The sequence below is a fragment of the Pongo pygmaeus genome, chromosome 9, assembly GCF_028885625.2.
Source record: "Pongo pygmaeus isolate AG05252 chromosome 9, NHGRI_mPonPyg2-v2.0_pri, whole genome shotgun sequence".
In the NCBI taxonomy this organism is placed as follows: Eukaryota; Metazoa; Chordata; class Mammalia; order Primates; family Hominidae; genus Pongo; species Pongo pygmaeus.
This window is the reverse complement of record NC_072382.2, coordinates 7,013,992-7,033,688: the sequence shown is the minus strand read 5'-3', so window position 1 is coordinate 7,033,688 and position 19,697 is coordinate 7,013,992. Positions and strand designations below refer to the sequence as shown.

The following is a 19,697-nucleotide window of genomic DNA, read 5'->3' as shown; positions in this document are numbered from 1 at the left end:
GTTCTTGAGGATGGCTGGGCATCTGCAGGGGTCCAGGCCTGGCTGACTGCAGGGGCTGGGGCCCCGGGGGTTGGGAGGCACAGTGGGAGCAGCAGATCGCGGGCTGAATGGCGGAGGAGGTGCCCTCCCACCAAGACCCAGACCCCTGACCTGAGGCTGGCCCCAGCCGGCCGGCAGATGCTCAACTGTCAGGAGCAGTGTGAGCAGGAAACGCAAGGGGGCAGCAGCAATGAGTGCAGTCAGCATAGAGCCCCAGACTGGGTGGCGGGAAGCCCAGGTCCTGTGGCACGTGAACCCACATGCACAGACACATGGATGAACTCAGGGAGCTGCGCAACGCTGGCAGGTCCGACAGTCTCCGTGCCTCAGTCTCCCCAGTTAACCTAAGCACATAATCTCTTCCACCTGTGATGGTCTAGCCCAGCCTGCAGAGTGGTAAGCCCATCCCACCTGGAACTGGGGGCGCTGCCCTGGCTGATGGTGGCCACGGAGCCCCCATCTGGGCATGAGTGGAAACAGTGAGGCTGGCCCAGGTGAGAAGTGGGCATCCGCTCTGCCTGTGGGTCTGTCTGTTCTCTCTGGCCTGAGTGGGCACCCTCTCCAGGCTGTCTGCAGCCCGTGCTCGGCATTCAGGGGACACATGGATCACTCTGCAGGGAGGCAGAACCCGGAGGTCCCCCTGAGCTGCTGCCAGTTCCTTGGTTGACAGTGCTCTTTGGCCTTTTGACTCTTGCCGAATGGCACAGAGTGGTTGTCTGGCTGGAGCCCCCCCATACCTCCTCCAGAATCCTGTCTTGGGGATGTTGGGTTGGCAGTGGCCTTGACTCCTAAGAGGGGGCACGGAGGGGCTGGGGGTGGCAGGGCTGCTTCTCCCTGAGCGCTATGTTCTGGGCGCTCCTCCCTGCAGCTCAGGGATGCCTGTGGCTCAATCCCTTGAGTCTCAGATCTCAGCCTGCAGAGCTGGATGGGACCCCACACAAAGACGGTGGGCTGGCTCTGGGGGCATGTAAAAGGAGGAGGGCTGGCCCCTGGCCCAACTGCATGCCCAGCTGTGTGAGAGAAGGCTGCCAGCACTCTGGAGCTGCTGCCAGGCAAGATGGGAGTGCTCTGTGTGAGTTGGAGGGTCCCAGCAGCCCTTTGGGGCTATAAACAAGGTGTAGTCATCTGCCCTGGCCATGGCATGGTGGGTGGGAAGTGGGGAGATGATGGAGGGAGTTGGGGGATCCATTCCAGTACTGGTGGCTCCTCTTCACCGAGATACCTAGGGGAGGGTCAGGCTGGGATTGTAGTGGCCCCTGATACGTATGTGTGTGTGTGATTTTGATCTGTGTGATGGGAAACAACCCCCTCACACACACACACACAAGCACACTGACATGCTAACCCACACGCACGCAGACACACAGATGAACTCAGAGCCTGCTGACTCGCCACACGGTGCACACACATACAGCTTCTGTGCACGTGGACTTACCACACAGCACACGCTCACACACAGGCAGGCCTCCCTGCACACCCCTCCCCGGCTGGCCCGCCCTGCCTGCCCGAGGCGCCTGCTGGCCCCCTGCCCCCTCATCCATCTTGCCTGCCAGCCTGTCCCTGGTGCCCCCGTATCCTTCACACCTTCTCATCTCACTGCTCAATACCAGGAGGTGGCGTGGCAGCCGTGGCCGCAGGGAAATGGATGGGCCGGGCGGGGGTGTAGAGGGCTGGGGGAGTGGCACTGCGAGGGGACTCTGGACTCCAGCAGCCCCAGCTGTCCAACAAGAGTCCATTAGGCTCAGGCAGGTGCGGGCAGTGAGGCTGCAGCCAGGTCGCACGTAGCCCTGCTTATTTGTCCTGCCGTGACACCCTGAAGGGTGCCAGCATCAGGACAGTGGGGCCCTCAGCAGCGGGCCTCGTGCCGTCTCGCCTGACATCAGTGCGCGGTGTCCTGGGGATGGCAGAAATGGTGGCTTCCCAATTAGAGCTGGGAAGTCCCTCTGCCCCAACCCAAGCCACCTCCTCCCTGCATCTCTGCAGTTGGTCAGGCTGTCCCGCATGGGGACAGCCTTGTCCTGCTGTGGCCCTTCCCCCAGCCCTGACTCCCTGCTTGAGCCAACATGGGCACCGGGCTCATTACACACTTGAAAATGCACATCTGGCCACGTAGAGATCCCCTTAGAACGCCCAAGGAACTGAGGCTCTTGGAAACACGTGTGTGTGTGAAACGCACAGACATGCACGCCGAAGAGTACACGGGGCAGGCACATGGACAAACACACACGTGTGCACAGACATGGGCCCGGCTCTGCGCTCCCCACACTCACCCTCTGACCCCAGGACTGTAGGAGGGTTGGGGGGGCCCCCTCTGGGTCGTGGCCTCCTCTGGAAGCCCCTCTGCTGGATCTAGAGCGATCCTTCTTCAGGTTCTCCTCCCACACTCTGGAATCCTCTGCCGGGCATGGATGGACAGCTGCGGGCACAGAGGCAGCCACCACTGGCCCCAAGACACTTGTGTGTCCAAGGCTGCACTGGCCAGACCTCCCCCAGATCCTGTGGTCAACCTCCCTTCCTCCATCCACTTCCCCAGCCAGAGACAAGCAGTGCAGGACAGAGGACACAAACCATGGACCTCTGGACATCTTCCATTTTATAGAATGGGAAACTGAGGCCAGGGATTGGGGAGGCCTAGCAAAGAACATGGTGCATGGTAGGTGGCAAAAGGGACCTCTGTGCTCAGAGCTGTGCCTCAGGACCCATCGTTCAGATGGGAAGACTGAGGTTGGGGAGGTGTGGCTTGGGTTAGGAAGCTGGGCTCGGGGCAGGGATTGGCGCAGGCATGGCAGGCACGGTGAATGTGAACTTCTCAGTCTGGACAAAGGCAACGCCCTTCTCATAGTAGGCAGCCTCATTAATGAACACAGGGTACACCGTGGACTCCCCCTCATAGAGCAGATCCTCCCCACTGAACATCTGGAAGATGGGAGCACCAGGCTGCAGTGGCTGGAAGTCTCGGTCCTGGGAGGAGAGCCAAAGGCCAAGATTGCTGGGGCCACCTCTGCCCTGGCCCCAGAAGGGGGTGACCCCAGCTTGGCACCCAAAAGATGCCCCTCATTCATGGCCTTTCCCACCCACACTTCACTTCCTCAATCCATATGACAGCAGGTCTGGTGAGACACCAGTCTGCTCTGTGTCTAGAAATGAAGACACAGGTCACCTTGGGGAGGCATGTTCCCATGTGGAAGTAGACCCTCATGGAAACGAGCACAGGTATTGAAGCTGGAGTTCAAATCCTTCCTAGCCGTGTGACTGTTAGCAAGTCACTTAGCCTCTGTTTCTCAGCTTTCTTGTCTGTAAAATAAGGATTACAATATCTCCTCCTATCATTCTGAAGTTTAGACTAAACAGGTTAATAGTGCTTAAAGCAGTGTCTGGCACACGTAAGTACAATATAACTCTTTATTAAATAAATTTTGGCTGGGCGCAGTGGCTCACGCCTGTAATCTCAGCACTTTGGGAGGCCAAGGTGAGTGGATCATGAGGTCAGGAGTTCAAAACCATCCTGTCCAACATGGTGAAATTTTGTCTCTACTAAAAATACAAAAATTAGCCAGGTGTGGTGGTGAGTGCCTGTAATCCCAGCTACTCGGGAAGCTGAGGCAGGAGAATCACTTGAACTCAGGAGGCAGAGGTTGCAGTGAGCCGATATTATGCCACTGCACTCCAGCCTGGGCAACAGAGTGAGACTCTGTCTCAAATAAATAAATAAATAAATAAATAAATTTTAAGGCCAGGCACAGTGGCTCATAATCTCAGTGGCCTGTAATCTCAGCACTTTGGGAGGCCGAGGCGGGCAGATCACTTGAGGTCAGGAGTTCAAGACCAGCCTGGCCAACATGGTGAAACCCTGTCTGTACTAAAAAGACAAAAATTAGCTGGGTGTGGTGGTGAGTGCCTGTAATCCCAGCTACTGGGGAGGCTGAGGCAGAAGAATCGCTTGAACCCAGGAGGCAGAGGTCACAGTGAGTTGAGATTGCACCACTGCACTCCAGCCTGGGCAATGAAGCAAGATTCTGTCTCAAAAAATAACAATAAAAAATAAAATAAATTTTAAAATTGTAGGAGGAGCCACCCAAATTGACTGTTATGACTTAACATCTGCAAGGTAGCTGGGCACGGCTGGATTAAGACCGTCTAGCCCTAAACATGGACAGGATGGTGCTGCCTCCATTTGTAAGAAGGTAACTCCTCAAAATGAAACTTCAGGGCACAAAAGGCCACAAGACTGCACCAGACCCTATTCAACAATGACCCCTTGTGGCAGCAAGCAAAGCAGCAGCCAGTGGGTTCTTCCCAGGCACCCAAGGGAAAGGTGTGGAAGCAGGATTGCCCAATCCTGGAACATTCAGGAAGGGAAGGCCTGCGGAGAGACATACTGCCAACAGGCATGGGGATGCTCGAGGAACCAATTGAAAATCAGAAGAGAGTTTTGTATTTGCACCTCCAAGCAGGTGAATTGAGTCATGCCTGCTCCACGTCCCCTCTCTCTGCCTTTTACAGCCAGGGTAGGGTTGTCTCCATCATGCCCTCCACAGGAGCTATGGGGATCACTGTGGGCTCTTGTGCTAGGCCTGAGTGTGGGGTTCCAGGGAAGGCAGCAGGGCCAGGGGAAGTGGGACAGTGGAGCCCAGCCTCCCATCCTGCTCCTCAACCCGAGATGCTGGTGAGCTCGTGGGAGGCTTGGCTGCACCCTCTGGGTCTCAGTTTTCCTTGACAATCCTCCTCCCCAAAGCTGTGGCCCCAGCAATCACCCCCCACCACACACACACACACCTGCAGCTGAGGATGCACAGTGCCTGCCAGGTTCCCGGCCTCGGTGCGGGGGAAGTCCATGACGCCCACAGGTCTATAGGCTTCCATCTCAAAGGCAGGAAAGGCCGTACCTGTGTGGGAGGCTGGGTATGTGAGCCCATCCCTCCCTCCAGGCCGGGGGACAGACTGGGCCGTGGGGGGACCTCAGGGCTAGATCCCAGCCTGCCTGTGAGCCTGGCTCCCCAACCCCTGAGCCAGGCCTGCTCTTCCCCAGACCTGTTTCCCGAAAGTCCCCTGGGGTCTCACCCTGGTTGAAGAGTTCGATGAAGTCCAGAACTGTGGCCACCAGGGTCCTCATCCTAGAGAAAATGTCAGCCCGAAGCACACCCTGTGGCTGGGGGCCCAGCTCCAGACCTGGGGACCAGGAAGCAAGGGGTTAGGCAAGTGCAGGACCCATATACTCCTTGAAGAGGCCCCGCCCCTTGGTGCCTGGCCCCGCCCCTCCAGCCCTCCTGGCCCCGCCCACTTCTCGGGAGGCTGCGACCCACCCAATCCATTTTTGGCCACGGAGTCCAGGTTGTAGCTCTCCTCCCCAGACCGCTGGTACAGGAAGACCTGGCAGGACAGCTCGGGGTACTGCAGCTGGGGGCGAGAGAGGCAAGTTAGGGGCCCAGGCCTACTTGGGAAGGGAAACTGAGGTCGGAAGGCGTTGCATGGAGGAAACACAGGGCACCACCCTCCTTGGCCAGGTCTCTCTCTACCCTCTGGCAGGGTGGGGGAGGGGGTACCGGGGGCCTGGAGTGCTGGCGAGTGGCAGACCCCAGGGACTGGAGCCCAGGGGAAACTAGGCCCGGGGAAGAGGGGCTAAGCAAAGGAGGTTCCAGCATTGTCCCGCCTGCCCTCCCTCCCTCCCACTCCCCTCTGGGGAGCTGTGTGCTGTGGGCCGGGGCCACCTGCAGATGGCGGCACAGGTGCATGGCAAAGACTTCGTGGGAGGACTTTGAGATTAAGCAGGTGCCCACATTGGCCGTGGTGTTGTGCAGGTCGAGGACAAAGTCAAAGGCCTGGCCCGAGGCCTTGGGCCCCAGCAGCTGGTTCAGCTCTCGGGCTCTTGTCACCTCGTATGGGTCGTCCGGGGTGGGCCTGGAACTGTGGAGACGGGAATGGGGGACACCGACCCCCACAGCCTCAGTCAGTCTTCAGTGGTTTAAGGGGGAAGGGGCAGGGGCCCTGCAGGAGCCACTCTGAGTAGCTCGAAGGCTTTCCCTTCAGCCTTTGTGGCTGTGTCCGTCCCTGCCCATGGCCCTCTTGGCTCTGCACTTCCCGGTAAAATCCAAGCCCTCAGCCTGGCCCGCCCTCCTACCTGCCTGCCCACTTGCCTGCCTCTCACGCCCTCACTCCAGCCACACTGCCTGAGCACCATGCTGGTCTCACCCCCAGGCCTGTGCTGTGCTTGGCCCTCCGCTGGAAACTCCCTCTCACCTCTCTTCCCCTGGCTAGCTTTTACTCAGCCTTTGGGGCTTGGCTGAGATACCATTGCCTCCAGGAAGCCTTTCCTGACTGCTCTCAGCCAGGTTAGCTGCTTTGTGTGGCCCCCGGCCCTGCCTTTAGCCTCCTGGGTTATGATTGCCCGGTTCTTCCTCTGTCTCCCCATTGAGCTTGAAGTCAGCACCTTGGTCCTATTCCCCATTCTCTCACCTGAGCTGGCCAGAGCCTGGCCTGGAGATAGGACGAAGTGACTATTCATTGGAAGGAGGCATGAACAGTGGTCAGGGCACACGACAAGTAAACATGGCCTGTGGGGCTAATCTGAGGGAAGCACTAGGTCTGGGATCCCCAGAAGAGGTCCTGAACCAACTTGCAGTCAGGAAGGGCTTCCTGGAGGAGGTGACATCAATCTGGGTTTCTCTAAATGTTCGGTTTGTCCCGTGGAGGAATGGGCCACATAGGCAGAGGGGAAGCAAGAGTGAAGGCAGGGAGGGCCCTGCTGGTGGCTGGAGGGAAGGTTTGTGGTGGGGACTCAGTGCCCGACTGCCTGGGCCAACCTGGCGGCAAGAGCACTCACTTGAGGAAGCAGCTGGTGAAGGTGCGGTTGAGGTCGTGGTCCACGTAGCGGCGGCAGCCGGCTATGGCTGCCGGGTTGGCCAGCACAGGCACAGCGGAGAAGCTGGGTCTCTGCAGCTCTGCGGGGGCCTGCAGCCAGTGCTGGGCTAGGCAGATGCCCGACATCTCGTTGCCATGCGTGCCCCCGGTCACAGCCACGCGACGCAGGGGCTCCCGGGGCACAGGCAGTGAGCACATGCTGGTGTGGGGTGCAGAACCTGGGGGCGGGCATACTTAGGAGACCCCGGCCCCGATGCAGGGATCCGGGTTCAGAGCAGGGATGGCGGTGGGAGGCCCCACAGGGCAGCCGCCTATCAAGAGGTGTGGCCGGCTGGGAGTGTCTCAGCTGTGTCCCACCTGCACCCCCAGTGGCCCTTTCTCTGAGGAGACAATTTTCCTGCTCCTTTGGAGAAAAGAAGTTTCTTTTTCCTAAATTGAGAAGAGGGGCCCAACTGTTCGAGAAGATGGGTTCACCAAGGCACACTCCCTATAGGAAGAGGACTGTGCTCCTTTTTATAGACAGGGAAACTGAGGCACAGCGTGGGGAGTGGAAAGTGTCACTGGAGTTAGCTGTGGAGTGTCTGGGTTCTAGGCAAGAGCCTCGCCTTCCTGCCCCTCCTGTTTGCTCCTCTGAGCTGGTGCAGGGGTCTTAAGGCAGGGAGTACTTACCTGCTGATGCGGATCTGGGTTTCCCGGGCCACCAGGACTGGTGTCTAACTTGCAGACAGGCTGGTATTTATGGGCCTGGAGATCCACAGACGGGAAGTTTTGTGGCAAGCTGGCAGAGCGCAGGGGGCGGGTGGGACGGGCTGAGGTTCATGCAGCCAAAGGTCGGAGTGCTAGGTCTGCTCCACTGCCCCTGCCCCACCCGCCCTACTCTGCTACTTGTGCTGCCATGGCCCAATGAGTCCAGGTCCTGCGAGCAAGTTCCTGCCCCTGCCCTTCGTCCTTCTACTGGGCCCCAGAGGGGCCACCTTCCTTAACACTACTAAGAGGTACACCCGCAGTGGGGTGGTGACTTGGTTTTGGTCACCACCAGAGCAGGCTATTGAAAGTTACTATAGAGGTGTCACCTTGATGGCCACCAAGATGACAAGCTGCCCCTCCTTCACCACCTAGGCAACATGCCTCTGTCCCTGCAGGCCCCAGAGGGCTGTGGTCACTCCTGAGTTGCCCTTACCGAAAGGTGCCGTGTGGAGCCCCAGTTTTACAGCTCTTTGTTGCTTTAAGCAAAATTTCAAAATGTTTGATCTGGGATTTCAGTCATTTTCAAGGACAGTGTAACTCAAATGACTCGGTTGGCCCTGTTTTGGAAACAACCCTCAGGCTCATTTTATAGATGTGAAAACTGAGGCTCAGAGAAATGTCTGCAGGCACACAGAGCCCTAGAGGCGGGCTGTAGGTGGCACACAGAGCCTTAGGGGCAGACTGTTCAGCGGCACACAGAACCCTAGAGGCGGTCTGTCCACGGGCACACAGAGCCCTAGAGGTGGTAGAGGTGGACTGCCCATGGGCACACAGAGCCCTAGAGGCAGGCTTTCCAGGGGCACACAGAGCCCTAGAGGCAGGCTGCAGGTGGCACACAGAGCCCTGGGGCGGGGGGGGGTTGTTCAGGGGCACACAGAGCCCTAGAGGTGGGCTGCAGGTGGCACACAGAGCCCTAGAGGCGGGCTGCCCATGGGCACACAGAGCCCTAGAGGTAGGCTGCAGGTGGCACACAGAACCCTAGAGGCAGGTTGCAGGTGGCACACAGAGCCCTAGAGGTGGGCTGCCCATGGGCACACAGAGCCGTAGAGGTAGGCTGCAGGTGGCACACAGAACCCTAGAGGCAGGTTGCAGGTGGCACCCAGAACCCTAGAGGCAGGTTGCAGGTGGCACACAGAGCCCTAGAGGCAGGTTGCAGGTGGCACACAGAGCCCTAGAGGTGGGCTGCCCACAGGCACACAGAACCATAGAGGCAGGCTGCAGGTGGCACGCATAACCCTAGAGGCGGGCTGCCCAGGAGCATACGGGGCCCTAGAGGTTGGCTGCAGGTGGCACGCAGAACCCTAGAGGCGGGCTGCCCACAGGCACACAGAGCCCTAGAGGTAGGCTGCAGGTGGCACACAGAACCCTGGAGGCAGGCTGCAGGTGGCAAGCATAACCCTAGAGGCGGTCTGCAGGTGGCACACAGAGCCCTAGAGGCGGGCTGCCCAGGGACATACAGAGCCCTAGAGGCGGGCTGCAGGTGGCGCACAGAACCCTAGAGGCGGGCTGCAGGTGGCACTCAGGGCGTCCCATCTGGCTCCATCCCCTCCTGCTGCCTCTCAAGAGCAAAGTGGGGAAGGATGAAGGTGAGGTCCCCTGCACTCAGCCCTGGGGCCTCTCCCTCCCAGCAGGCTCAGCTGACTGCTGGGAGGAGCTGAGGCCAGTCCAGAAGTCACTGGGGAGTGAGGCAGGCCGCTCCACCAGGGCCTGCTAGATGCCAGGTGCTGGGACCCTGAGCTGGAGCCTCCCCCAGGCATCGATCCTAGGCCTTCTTTACCACCACACTGGGTCTCCCTGGGCCAGTCCAGCCCTGCTCCAGATGCCAGGCCCACCAGCCTAGGGGGCTCTGGGTGGCCAGGACCCTCTAAGTTACACCCTCTCGGAAGCTGCCTCAGATCACACTCAACTCTGTGTGGCCTGGGCTCTCCTGCCCTCCACACCCAGGGCTCCGTGAGCTCAGAGCATGGCGATTGTGGGGACAGGGGATTTGTCATCCTGGCTCCCGTCAGGGCAGCTGGGATCTTGACAGGGTGTCAAGAGGGGTGGATGGAGTGTGAGGCTGAGCCCCCAGCAGGCCGGGGCTCCCTATGAGCCCCCTCCAGGGGCCATTCCTCCTGGCACCTGGAGCCTCAGCAAAGGGAGGGCAGAGACTGCCACTAGGGGGCCATGCCATGCCATCAACTCCTGTATCTGGCCCAGCCCTGGGGGCAGCTGTCACTGGCTCCATTTTGCAGGTGTGGACTGAAGCTCTAGGGGTTGGGTGACTTGACTGAGTCCTTCGCAGGTGCTGGGAGAGGGAGTCAGCAGAGGAGCCTGGCAGCCTGGGTCTGTTCCCTCCTTGCTTGGGGTAGGGGTCTCAGGCACCCCCATGCTGCTTTATGAGTCCCAGGCCACGGTCTTTGTTGGAAGGTCCCCCCAACCCCCACAGAGGCTGGGATCCTGCTAACTCGGTGTGGTGCCTCTCAGGAAGGAAGGGCCTGCGTGGCAGACCTAGCTATTTTGGGGGCTGCTGGGGGCCAGGTGCTTCCTGCCACGGGGTGCTGGGCCCCCAACTTTAGGGAGAACAGCAGTAGGGGTGCTGGAAAGTTGCACTTCCCTTGGCTGGGGTCCAGCTTCTGCATTTCAGTGAGTGTTTATGGAACAGAACGGGGTCCAGGAGCCCTCAGAAACAGCAGCCCCCAGTCCTGGCAGTGTGTGTGCGTGTGTGCGTGTGTGTGCACATGTGTGCATCTGTACATGTGTGCATGTGCATGAGAGCATGTGTGTGCGCGTGTGTGGGCATGTGTACGTGACAGCATGTTTGTGTGCGTGTGTACGTGTGTGCATGTGCATGAGAGTGTTGTGTGCATGTGTGCATGTGTGTGCGTGTGTGCATGAGAGCGTGTGTGTATATGTGTGCATGTGTGCATGTGCTTGAGAGCGTGTGTGTGTGCATGTGTGTGAGCATGTGTGCGTGCGTGTGTGTTGTGTGCACACGTGTGACCTGGCTCTGACCCCACCTCCGTGACAGGCTGTGTGACCTGGAGAGATTCAGCGCCCTCTCTGTGCCTTGGCTCCACCCTGTGAAAGTCCTTGCCAAGGGCAGCTGTGGGGAGTGAGGAACAAAGGGCGGGCACAAGCTTGAAAATGGGCACATGGAGACCCCAGCATGAGTGAGGGCAGAGAATGGTGATGTCATGGGCATCATCACTGGGGCCAATTTCCTCACTGCAGTTGGGGTAACTGAGACCCAGAGAGGGGTCAGAGCTGTGGTGTCCCCCTGTGTCAGCATCCAATTAGATCATGCCTCCCAGCATCACCTCATTGCACAAGATGCAATCAGATCACGCCTCATTACCCTATGCTTATAAAACCTGCCCCAGCCCTCAGCTCGGGGAGACACCGCTTTGGGAGCTGTCTCGGTGTTCTCCTTATGTGTTGCAAGAAGTAAAATCCCCTGTTAAATCCCCTTTAGTTGACACCCGCCAAGCAACTGAGCCCACCCGCTGAGTGGGTAACAAAACTCTGGCGACCCAGATGGGGCCGACTGGGATTCTGATCCTAACTCCTTGAGCTCACTAAGGTGAAGCAGTGGGCGGCGGCACCTCCCCCTGTCGAACTCACCCACGTGGCCCCAGAGGGTTGAGGAGGACTCCAGGGGATCTTCTGCTTGCTGCGCGGCCCGTGGGGCTGTCACTCCGCCCTACCCCCGAAACAGCGGAAGCAGCTGCCTGGAGCTTTTGTTGGGCGCTGCTCCTTCATGAAGGGAAGAAAGTGGACTTTGCCCCGTGGGTTGACTGAAAGGGTAAATTCTTTGGATCTAGCAGTGGGATCTCTAGACTTCAGCGCAGGGCACCTCTGCTTTCGGTTTCTGTCTCTGGCTCTGCGTGCCCTGGGGGATTGAGAGGTCTCTCCGGCCAGGCCAAGGGCAACCCAGATCCCGGATATGGGTAGACAACAGTGGAACTAGTTTTGGGAATTCGTTTTTTGTTTTTTTTTTTGAGACAGAGTCTGGCTCTGTCACCCAGGCTGGAGTGCAGTGGCGCGATCTCGGCTCCCTGCAAGCTCCACCTCCCGGGTTCATCCCATTCTCCTGCCTCAGCCTCCCGAGTAGCTGGAGCCCACCACTACGCCCGGCTAATTTTTTTGTATTTTTAGTAGAGAAGGGGTTTCACCGTCTTAGCCGGGATGCTCTCGATCTCCTGACCTTGTGATCCGCCCTCCTCGGCCTCCCAAAGTGCTGGGATTACAGGCGTGAGCCACCGCGCCCAGCACGGGAATTTGTTCTTTTTTAGAGAAACAGAATTTTTCACAGGAGGCTGAGCTGCTCCATCTCCCAGAGCCCCCGCTTGCCATACCCCGGGTTACCAGAAACAGGAGCTCTGCCATTTGATGAAAAAAATAATTTTTTCAGATAAATGTTTTTATCATACTATCACACAAAGCGGGTAAAGTTGTATATATACACATACAACTTTTTACAAATATGTGATCATATGTACAAAGGCTAGAAGGAAATATACAGAAAAATATGTATTAAAATACTGGGGTTTCTTTTCATTATTTTCTAAGATACTCTACAAAACACATTACAATGAGGTAGGACTATTTTAGTGCTAGAGAATCTCATTAAATGAATTTGTTCAAGAGCTTCTTTGTCAGCTGGGTGCAGTGGCTCACACCTGTAACCCCAACACTTTGGGAGGCCAAGGGGGGCAGATTGCTTGACCCTAGGTGTTCAAGACCAGCCTGGGCAACATAGGGAGACCCTGTCTCTACCCAAAAAAAAAAAAAAAAATTAGGTTGGACGCGGTGGCTCACACCTATAATCCCAGCACTTTGGGAGGCTGAGGCGAGTGGATCACCTGATGTCTGGAGTTTAAGACCAGCCTGGCCAACATGGAGAAACCCCGTCTCTACTAAAAATACAAAATTTAGCCAGGCATGGTGGTGGGTGCCTGTAATACCAGCTACTTGGGAGGCTGAGGCATGAGGCAGAGGTTGCAGTGAGCTGAGATCACACCATTGCACTACAGCCTGGGCAACAAGAGCGAAACTCTGTCTCAAAAAAAAAAAAAAAAAAAAAATTAGCCAGGTGGTGGCACACACAGCTGTTGCCCCAGCTACTCAGGAGGCTGAGGCAGGAGAATCACTTGAGCACGGGGAGTTGGAGGTAATTGTACCGTGAGTACAGTGAGCCGTTATCGTACCGCTGCATTCCAGGCTAGACAACAGAGTGAGACCTTGTCTCAAAAGAAAATAAATAAATAAATAAATAAATAAATAAATAAATAAATAATAAATAAAGAGCTTCTTCGTCCATATCCTTTTGTGGGTATATATCATAGTCCCACAGTACTTCTTCAACCCAGGGAGATAAATGTGTATTAGTCTGAAGACCCAGGAGAGAATCTTCAAGACTTGGCACTGTCACTAATGATGATCTGATTCCTTACGTTATGACAAATGTATTCCCAGCTCTGGCCTGTTCTGCCTCATTAAGAGAATATTTGAAGACATTATTCATGATAACGGCATCAGCATTTTGCAGAAGAAACCCTGGGGACAGATGTCTGCATGAAGCACCTTTATTCTGTGAGTAAACTGGTATTTTTTAATGACCATTTCCTGCAACTGGCGAAAGTCTCCATTCAGTTCTCCTCCACAGAGTTGTGCTGCTGAACTATAAGATCACCCCATAAAGACTGTGCTCAGCCTGGAGCTGACGTCAGCCACAACCTTTCCTGATTGATCAGAGAGTGCATGAAGATAAATGAACTTCAATTCCATGAGGGGGAAGGAACAAGCAATCAGTCTAAAGGTTCTGTTTGGTGTGAACCACCCAGTAGTTTCTGCTCATTTTCCCTTTGTCACATAATGAATCAATGAAGTCTTTATCACAAAGGAATGCATCAGCGTGAATGGTGGGTTCTGGCTGCTGCTGTAGTTTTTGAAGGGTTAGATGTTCTGAGGAAAGCATGGTTTCTAGAGGCAAGCAATTCTGAAGGTCTTCTGCAGTGGGTTTTTTTTTGTTTTGAGACAAGGTCTGGCTCTGTCACCCAGGCTGGAGTGCAGTGGCCCGACTGTGGCTCACTGCAACCTCCAACTTCCAGGTTCAAGCAGTCATCCCATCTCAGCCTCCCGAGTAGCTGAAACTACAGGCACGCGCCCAGCTAATTTTTTTTTTTGAGATGGGGTCTTGCTATGTTGTCCAGTCTGGTCTCAAACTCCTGAGCTCAAGTGATCCACTCCCTTTAGCCTCCTAAAGTGCTGAGATTACAGGCATGAGCCACCACACCCAACCTTTCTGCTGTGTTTTTAAACACAATGTCTTTATTGCCTTCAGTGAATTCATCAAAATCTCGGGCAGTTTGCATCTGCTGGAGCAGCGCCGGGCGGTCAGCAGAGCCCCAGTGTAGAGCAGTTACAAGATTTTCTGCCTTGCCAAGCGAAATCTATGCCTTCCAATTTTTTTTAATTAATTAATTTTTTAAAAATTAGATTGGAACAAAAGTAATTGCAGTTTTTGCCATTACTTTCAATGGCAAAAACAGCGGTTACTTTTGAACCAACCTAATATTATAGAGACAGGGTTTCACCATCTTACCTAGGTTGGTCTCGAACTCCTAAGCTCAAGTGATCCACCCACCTCGGCCTCCCAAAGCCTGGTGATTATAGGCATGAGCCACCATGCCCGCCTCTCCCCACCAATATATTTTTAAAACTAGTTGAGTGTGGGCCAAGAGTTGTGGGATCTGTGTCACCACCAATCCCGCCTCTAAGCTGCTGGGTGGGTAATATGGGAAAACAGTAATTGTAGCAGGACTCCAGTGGCACAAGCCATACGGATAAACTACAAAAAGCAGAAGGGACACTGGGGATGCTGACATCTCAATTGGTTGAGATTGCCCTTAAGGTATTGAGCAACTGTGGCCAGGTCCAGGAAAGGCAAAAAAAAAAAACAACAACAACAACAACAAAAAGGCAACACAAGACAAGAAGCTACCGAGTCTCTTGGCTACAACCAGCCAGTACACAAGAAACAGTTCACTGTGGCTGGGGGTGGTGGCTCATGTTTGTAATCCCAGCACTTTGGGAGGCTGAGGCGGGAGGATCACCTGAGGTCAGGAGTTCAAGACAAGCGTGGCCAACATGGCTAACCCTGTCTCTACTAAAAATACAAAAAATTAGCCAGGCATGGTGGTGGGCACTTATAATCCCAACTACTCTGGAGGCTGAGGCAGGAGAATTGCTTCAACCCAGGAAGCGGAGGTTGTAAGCTGATATTGCGCCATTGCACTCTAGCCTGTGCGACAAGAGCAAAACTCTTTCTTGAAAAAAACAAAACAAAACAAAACAAAACAGTCACTGGAGATGATCAACCATAAGTAAGATCCCTAGGGACCCACTGCCCAGCCAAAGGGCCTCCCGCCCTTGAGACCACAACAGTGTGCATATCGTAAACAAGACGGCCATTGGGTACTAGAGTGTCTTAACTGTCCCCAGTGGGTAGGGAAAGAAACTTCCCCGTCAGTCAGCCCACCAGATGCTACAGTTTGCTAATAGTGACCAGAAGTGATGGGACTTGGGGACTCCTCTATGATCTAGGAACCCCTAGATCAGGTAACAATTGCTGTGGGAGAGACTCACGGGTTTTCTAACTGACACTACAGCCAAATTTTTGCCTGTCTCCTTTCTACCGTGTTCTTCCTAAAATTTAGGAAAGGGCTTCTGCTGTATGGGACAGATAAATTTTAGCTAAAATTGTTAGTTGGACGGAGACAGAGTTGGAATCTGTCTTTTAAGTAGTGAATTTTACCTGACCCATGGCTAAACCTTTAAAAGTTAAAGCTACGGGATCGTTATTTGTATCTGGTAGTATGTACAGGTCTGGTTATATTTGGCTATGGTACTGAATTGGCTTATAAAGGAATGAGTACTCATAAACTAAGCAAATAAGACCAAGTGCTTTTCAAGTTCACATGACAGTAATCTTTTAGTGAATGGAACTAGTCTGAAATTGTTGGTTTGATGGGAATGGTGTGCCTTCTGATATGTAACTTAAAGGTTCTTACTTTTTTTTTTTTTTTCGAGATGGAGTCTCGCTCTGTCACCCAGGCTGGAGTGCAGTGGCACGATCTCGGCTCACTGCAAGCTCCGCCTCCTGGGTTCATGCCATTCTCCTGCCTCAGCCTCCCGAGTAGCTGGGACTACAGGTGCCTGCCACCACATCTGGCTAATTTTTTGTATTTTTTTTTTTTTTAGTAGAGATGGGGTTTCACTGTGTTAGCCAGGATGGTCTTGATCTCCTAACCTCGTGATCCGCCCGCCTCGGCCTCCTAAAGTGCTGGGATTGCAGGCGTGAGCCACTGCACTCGGCCTTAAAGGTTCTTACTTTTATGATAGTTGCCTGACATGCAGCTATATAAAGGTAATTAACAGATAAATAATTTGAAATGATGACTAGCTTTGTCTAATATATCAGTTCTCATAAGTAATCCTGGTAAACTGCTAAAAATAAATAAAACATGTAAAGGTAAATGGGATAAGTATCCATCGACATTTTAATGTAATTTGAAATCCTCTATTAAGTAATGGATACTCATTAACTATGTGAGTTATTTCTAAATAAGACAAAAACGGGAACAAATTGCTGACCATAAATATGTTTGCCCTGGGTCTCTTAAATTTAATATAAAGATCAAATATGTTTGGGCCTATAAATATGTATAAAAATTATGCTATAGGAAAACATGTTTTTCTAACAATTACAAAATGGCTCTTCCCCATAAAATATCAATATGTGATAGGAAGTTCAAGATTTTGTGCTTCCTATGTTTTCAACAAAATTTAAGGGAACTGGATGGGCACTGTGGCTCATGCCTATAATTCCAGCACTTTGGGAAGCTGAAGCAGGAGGATCGTTTGAGCTCAGGAGGTTCACACCAGCCTGGGCAACATGGTGAAACTCTGTCTGTACCGAAAAAAAAAAAAGAAAAAATTAGCCAGGGGTGGTGGCACATGCCTACTGTAGTCCCAGCTACTCAGGAGGCTGAGGTGGGAGGATCACTTGAGCCAGGGAGGTCAAGGCTGCAGTAAGCCAAAATCAATGCCACTGCACTCCAACCTGGGTGATGGAGCAAGAACTCATTTTAAAAAAAGAAAAAAGATAATTAAAAACAAAAATTTATGAGTACTAAGGGTTTTTTAAAATCCTAATATACAATTCTATATAGGAAGTGTGCCAAAAGTAAGGAGCACTTAATAAGAAAACAATAAGAAAGGTATAAAATATATTCTTTATTGAGAAAAAAAGTAATTTGTCTAATTTAGCAGTTATTTAAAGGGAGTTTTAAAATTTGGATTTAGGAAAGAAATAGAAAAAAGATTAAAAGGAACCAGTAAGTAGATGAGACAGAGATGTAAAGAAAATTACAGATGTGAAGCAATGAGAGTAATTTTGTATAGGAAAGAACTTTGTGTGGTCAATCTCTTAGACTAAAATGACTAGACATTTAAGAAAGAGGAAGTACAGGGCAAGTCCAAGCATGCCACAGGTGTCTGAGTAAGTCAAGATAAGGCTTGTGAATGGGAACTTATGATGGAAATGTTGGGTGTGATTAAATTGGCTGTAATTAAACGAAATGATTTGTAATTGTTTCTGTTTTTTTTTTTTTTTTGAGATGGAGTCTCACTGTCTCGCTCATTTGCCGAGGCTGGAGTGCAGTGGTTCAATCTTGCCACACCGCAACTTCCATCTCCTGGGTTCAAGTGAGTCTCCTGCCTCAGCCTCCTGAGTAGCTGGGATTACAGGCGTGCACCACCATGCCTGGCTAATTTTTGTATATTTAGTAGAGATGGGGTTTCACCATGTTGGCCAGGCTGGTCTTGAACTCCTGACCTCAGGTGATCCTGGCCTCCCAAAGTGCTGGGATTACAGGCATGAGCCACCATGCCTGGCCTGTAACAGTTTTTCTAGAGAATGAATTTGGATGTTAAAACACATGACATATAACTTACAATTTTGGTCCCCAGTGTTAAAACAACAGCGGTTTCAGCTGAGCACAGTGGTTCATGCCTGTAATCCCAGCACTTTGGGAGGCCGAGGCAGGTGGATCACGAGGTCAGGAGATGGAGACCATCCTGGCTAACATGGTGAAACCCCGTCTCTACTAAAAATACAAAAAATTACCCAGGCGTGGGGGCGGGCACCTGCAGTCCCAGCTACTCAGGAGGCTGAGGCAGGAGAATGGCGTGAACCCAGGAGGCGGAGCTTGCAGTGAGCCGAGATCGCACCACTGCACTTCAGCTTGGGTGACAGAATGAGACTCCGTCTTAAAAACAAACAAACAAAAAACAGCAGTTTCTTAAGACGTTAATTTACTCTTAGTAAAGTTCCAAGAGGTTTTGATATTTATTTCTAAAACCTGCTTCGTTAATAGCCATTCTCTGAATTACAAATTAGTTTCTGTTTCTGTCATATTCCTTCTTAAGATCAGTCTAATTTCTTTGGTTTCAAGTTTATCTCAAAGGTCTAGAAAAGCAGTTTTATGCCAGTATAAACTGATTCTGTGTTCTTGGATTTTCTTAATGTGTCTGAATTGTTTCATGTAACCAGGACTTCCCATGGTATTACTAATGTATTCCCCTGCTCACTGGCCTAGGAAACACAGATTGCTTAGGGAGACTGAGCTTTAAAGTGTTAAGGTTTTTCCATGCATGTAACTTTCCGTGTTGCTTTTGAAGTCTTTTGATTGTCACTGTGGTTAAACGAGTAACTATTATTTGGCAGTGATCTCTGATTCTGTTGAAGGAAGCCATTTGAACTTCTTGACATCTTTGGCAGAATTCCCCAGGATCCAAATCCTGAATTAAGCCATCTGGCCTAAAATCAACTTTGAGATTCTTCCAGAAGGGCCTCCTGGAGCAAGCCTCAAAGGTTGTGTCTCTCATCTTTTGGAGATATTAAATGATCAGGCTTACTTGGTAAATAATACGGGAAGCATTGTCAAATAGAAATGGTGTTTAACTTCCTTTAAGTAATGTTTGTGTAAGTGTGTCACTAACACACGGGAAATGGTTTGAGATTCCTAAAACTCTGATATGCCAAGATACGTGTCATGACTATGATGATTGTGTCACATGGTTGTATGCCACAGAAATGCTGAAATTTCCAGCCGGGTGCGGTGGCTCACATCTGTAATCCCACCACTTTGGGAGGCCGAGGCGGGTGGATCACGAGGTCAGGAGATTGAGACCATCCTGGCTAACACGGTGAAACCCTGTCTTTACTAAAAATACAAAAAATTAGCCGGGCATGGTGGCGGGCACCTGTAGTCCCAGCTACTCAGTAGGCTGAGACAGGAGAATGGTTTGAACCTGGGAGGCGGAGTTTCCAGTGAGCTGAGATCGCGCCACTGCACTCCAGCCTGGGTGACAGAGTGAGACTCCGTCTAAAAAAGAAAAAAGAAAAAAAAGAAATGCTGAAATTTCCTGTCAATTGTAAATTGTCATCAGATCTCTGACTGGCTGCTCCAGGCTTTTGTCACCCACAGTTAATTTTTATTTTTGAGTCAGGGTCTCACTCTATTGCCCAGGCTGGAGTACAGTGGTGTGATCACAGCTCACTTCAGCCTCAACCTCCCAGGCTCAAGTGATCCTCCCACCTCAGCCTCCTGAGTAGCTGGGACTACAGGGTGCTCCACTGTGCCCAGCTAATTGTCTTTATTTTTGGTAGGGACAAGGTCTCATTATGTTGCCCAGGCTGGTCTCAAGCTCCTGAGCTCAAGTGATTCTCCCGTCTTGGCTTCTCAAAAATGCTGAGATTACCGGTGTGAGCCACCATGCCCTGCCACCCACAGTTGTTTTAAATTCTTCTCTGGAAGCATTCACAATTGGCTACGGTCCAAAATTGCTAATTAAGATTGAGCAAAACTGGCCAGGTGCAGTAGCTCACGCTTGTTGTAGGGTCCAGCCCTACAGGATCTGTGGGTTTTTTCTCTTCGTGTGAGGAGATGAGAGGTGGTAGAAATAAAGACACAAGACAAAGAGATAGAAGAAAACACAGCTGGGCC

The 19,697-nt window shown here is 52.6% G+C and overlaps 1 protein-coding gene across 1 annotated transcript; it reads right to left on the bottom strand.

The window, feature by feature from the left end:
* Window positions 1-2,774: 2,774 nt before the first annotated feature.
* ACY3 (aminoacylase 3) lies at window positions 2,775-11,458 on the bottom strand. The gene is made up of 8 exons (XM_054440212.2): window positions 11,248-11,458; window positions 7,567-7,641; window positions 6,860-7,115; window positions 5,748-5,943; window positions 5,343-5,436; window positions 5,101-5,208; window positions 4,816-4,925; window positions 2,775-3,000 (listed from the first exon to the last, which is right to left on the bottom strand). The coding sequence occupies exons 3-8, from the start codon at window positions 7,093-7,095 to the stop codon at window positions 2,785-2,787; spliced, it is 960 nt and encodes a 319-aa protein (XP_054296187.2). The 5' UTR covers window positions 7,096-7,115; window positions 7,567-7,641; window positions 11,248-11,458; the 3' UTR covers window positions 2,775-2,784.
* Window positions 11,459-19,697: the final 8,239 nt, after the last annotated feature.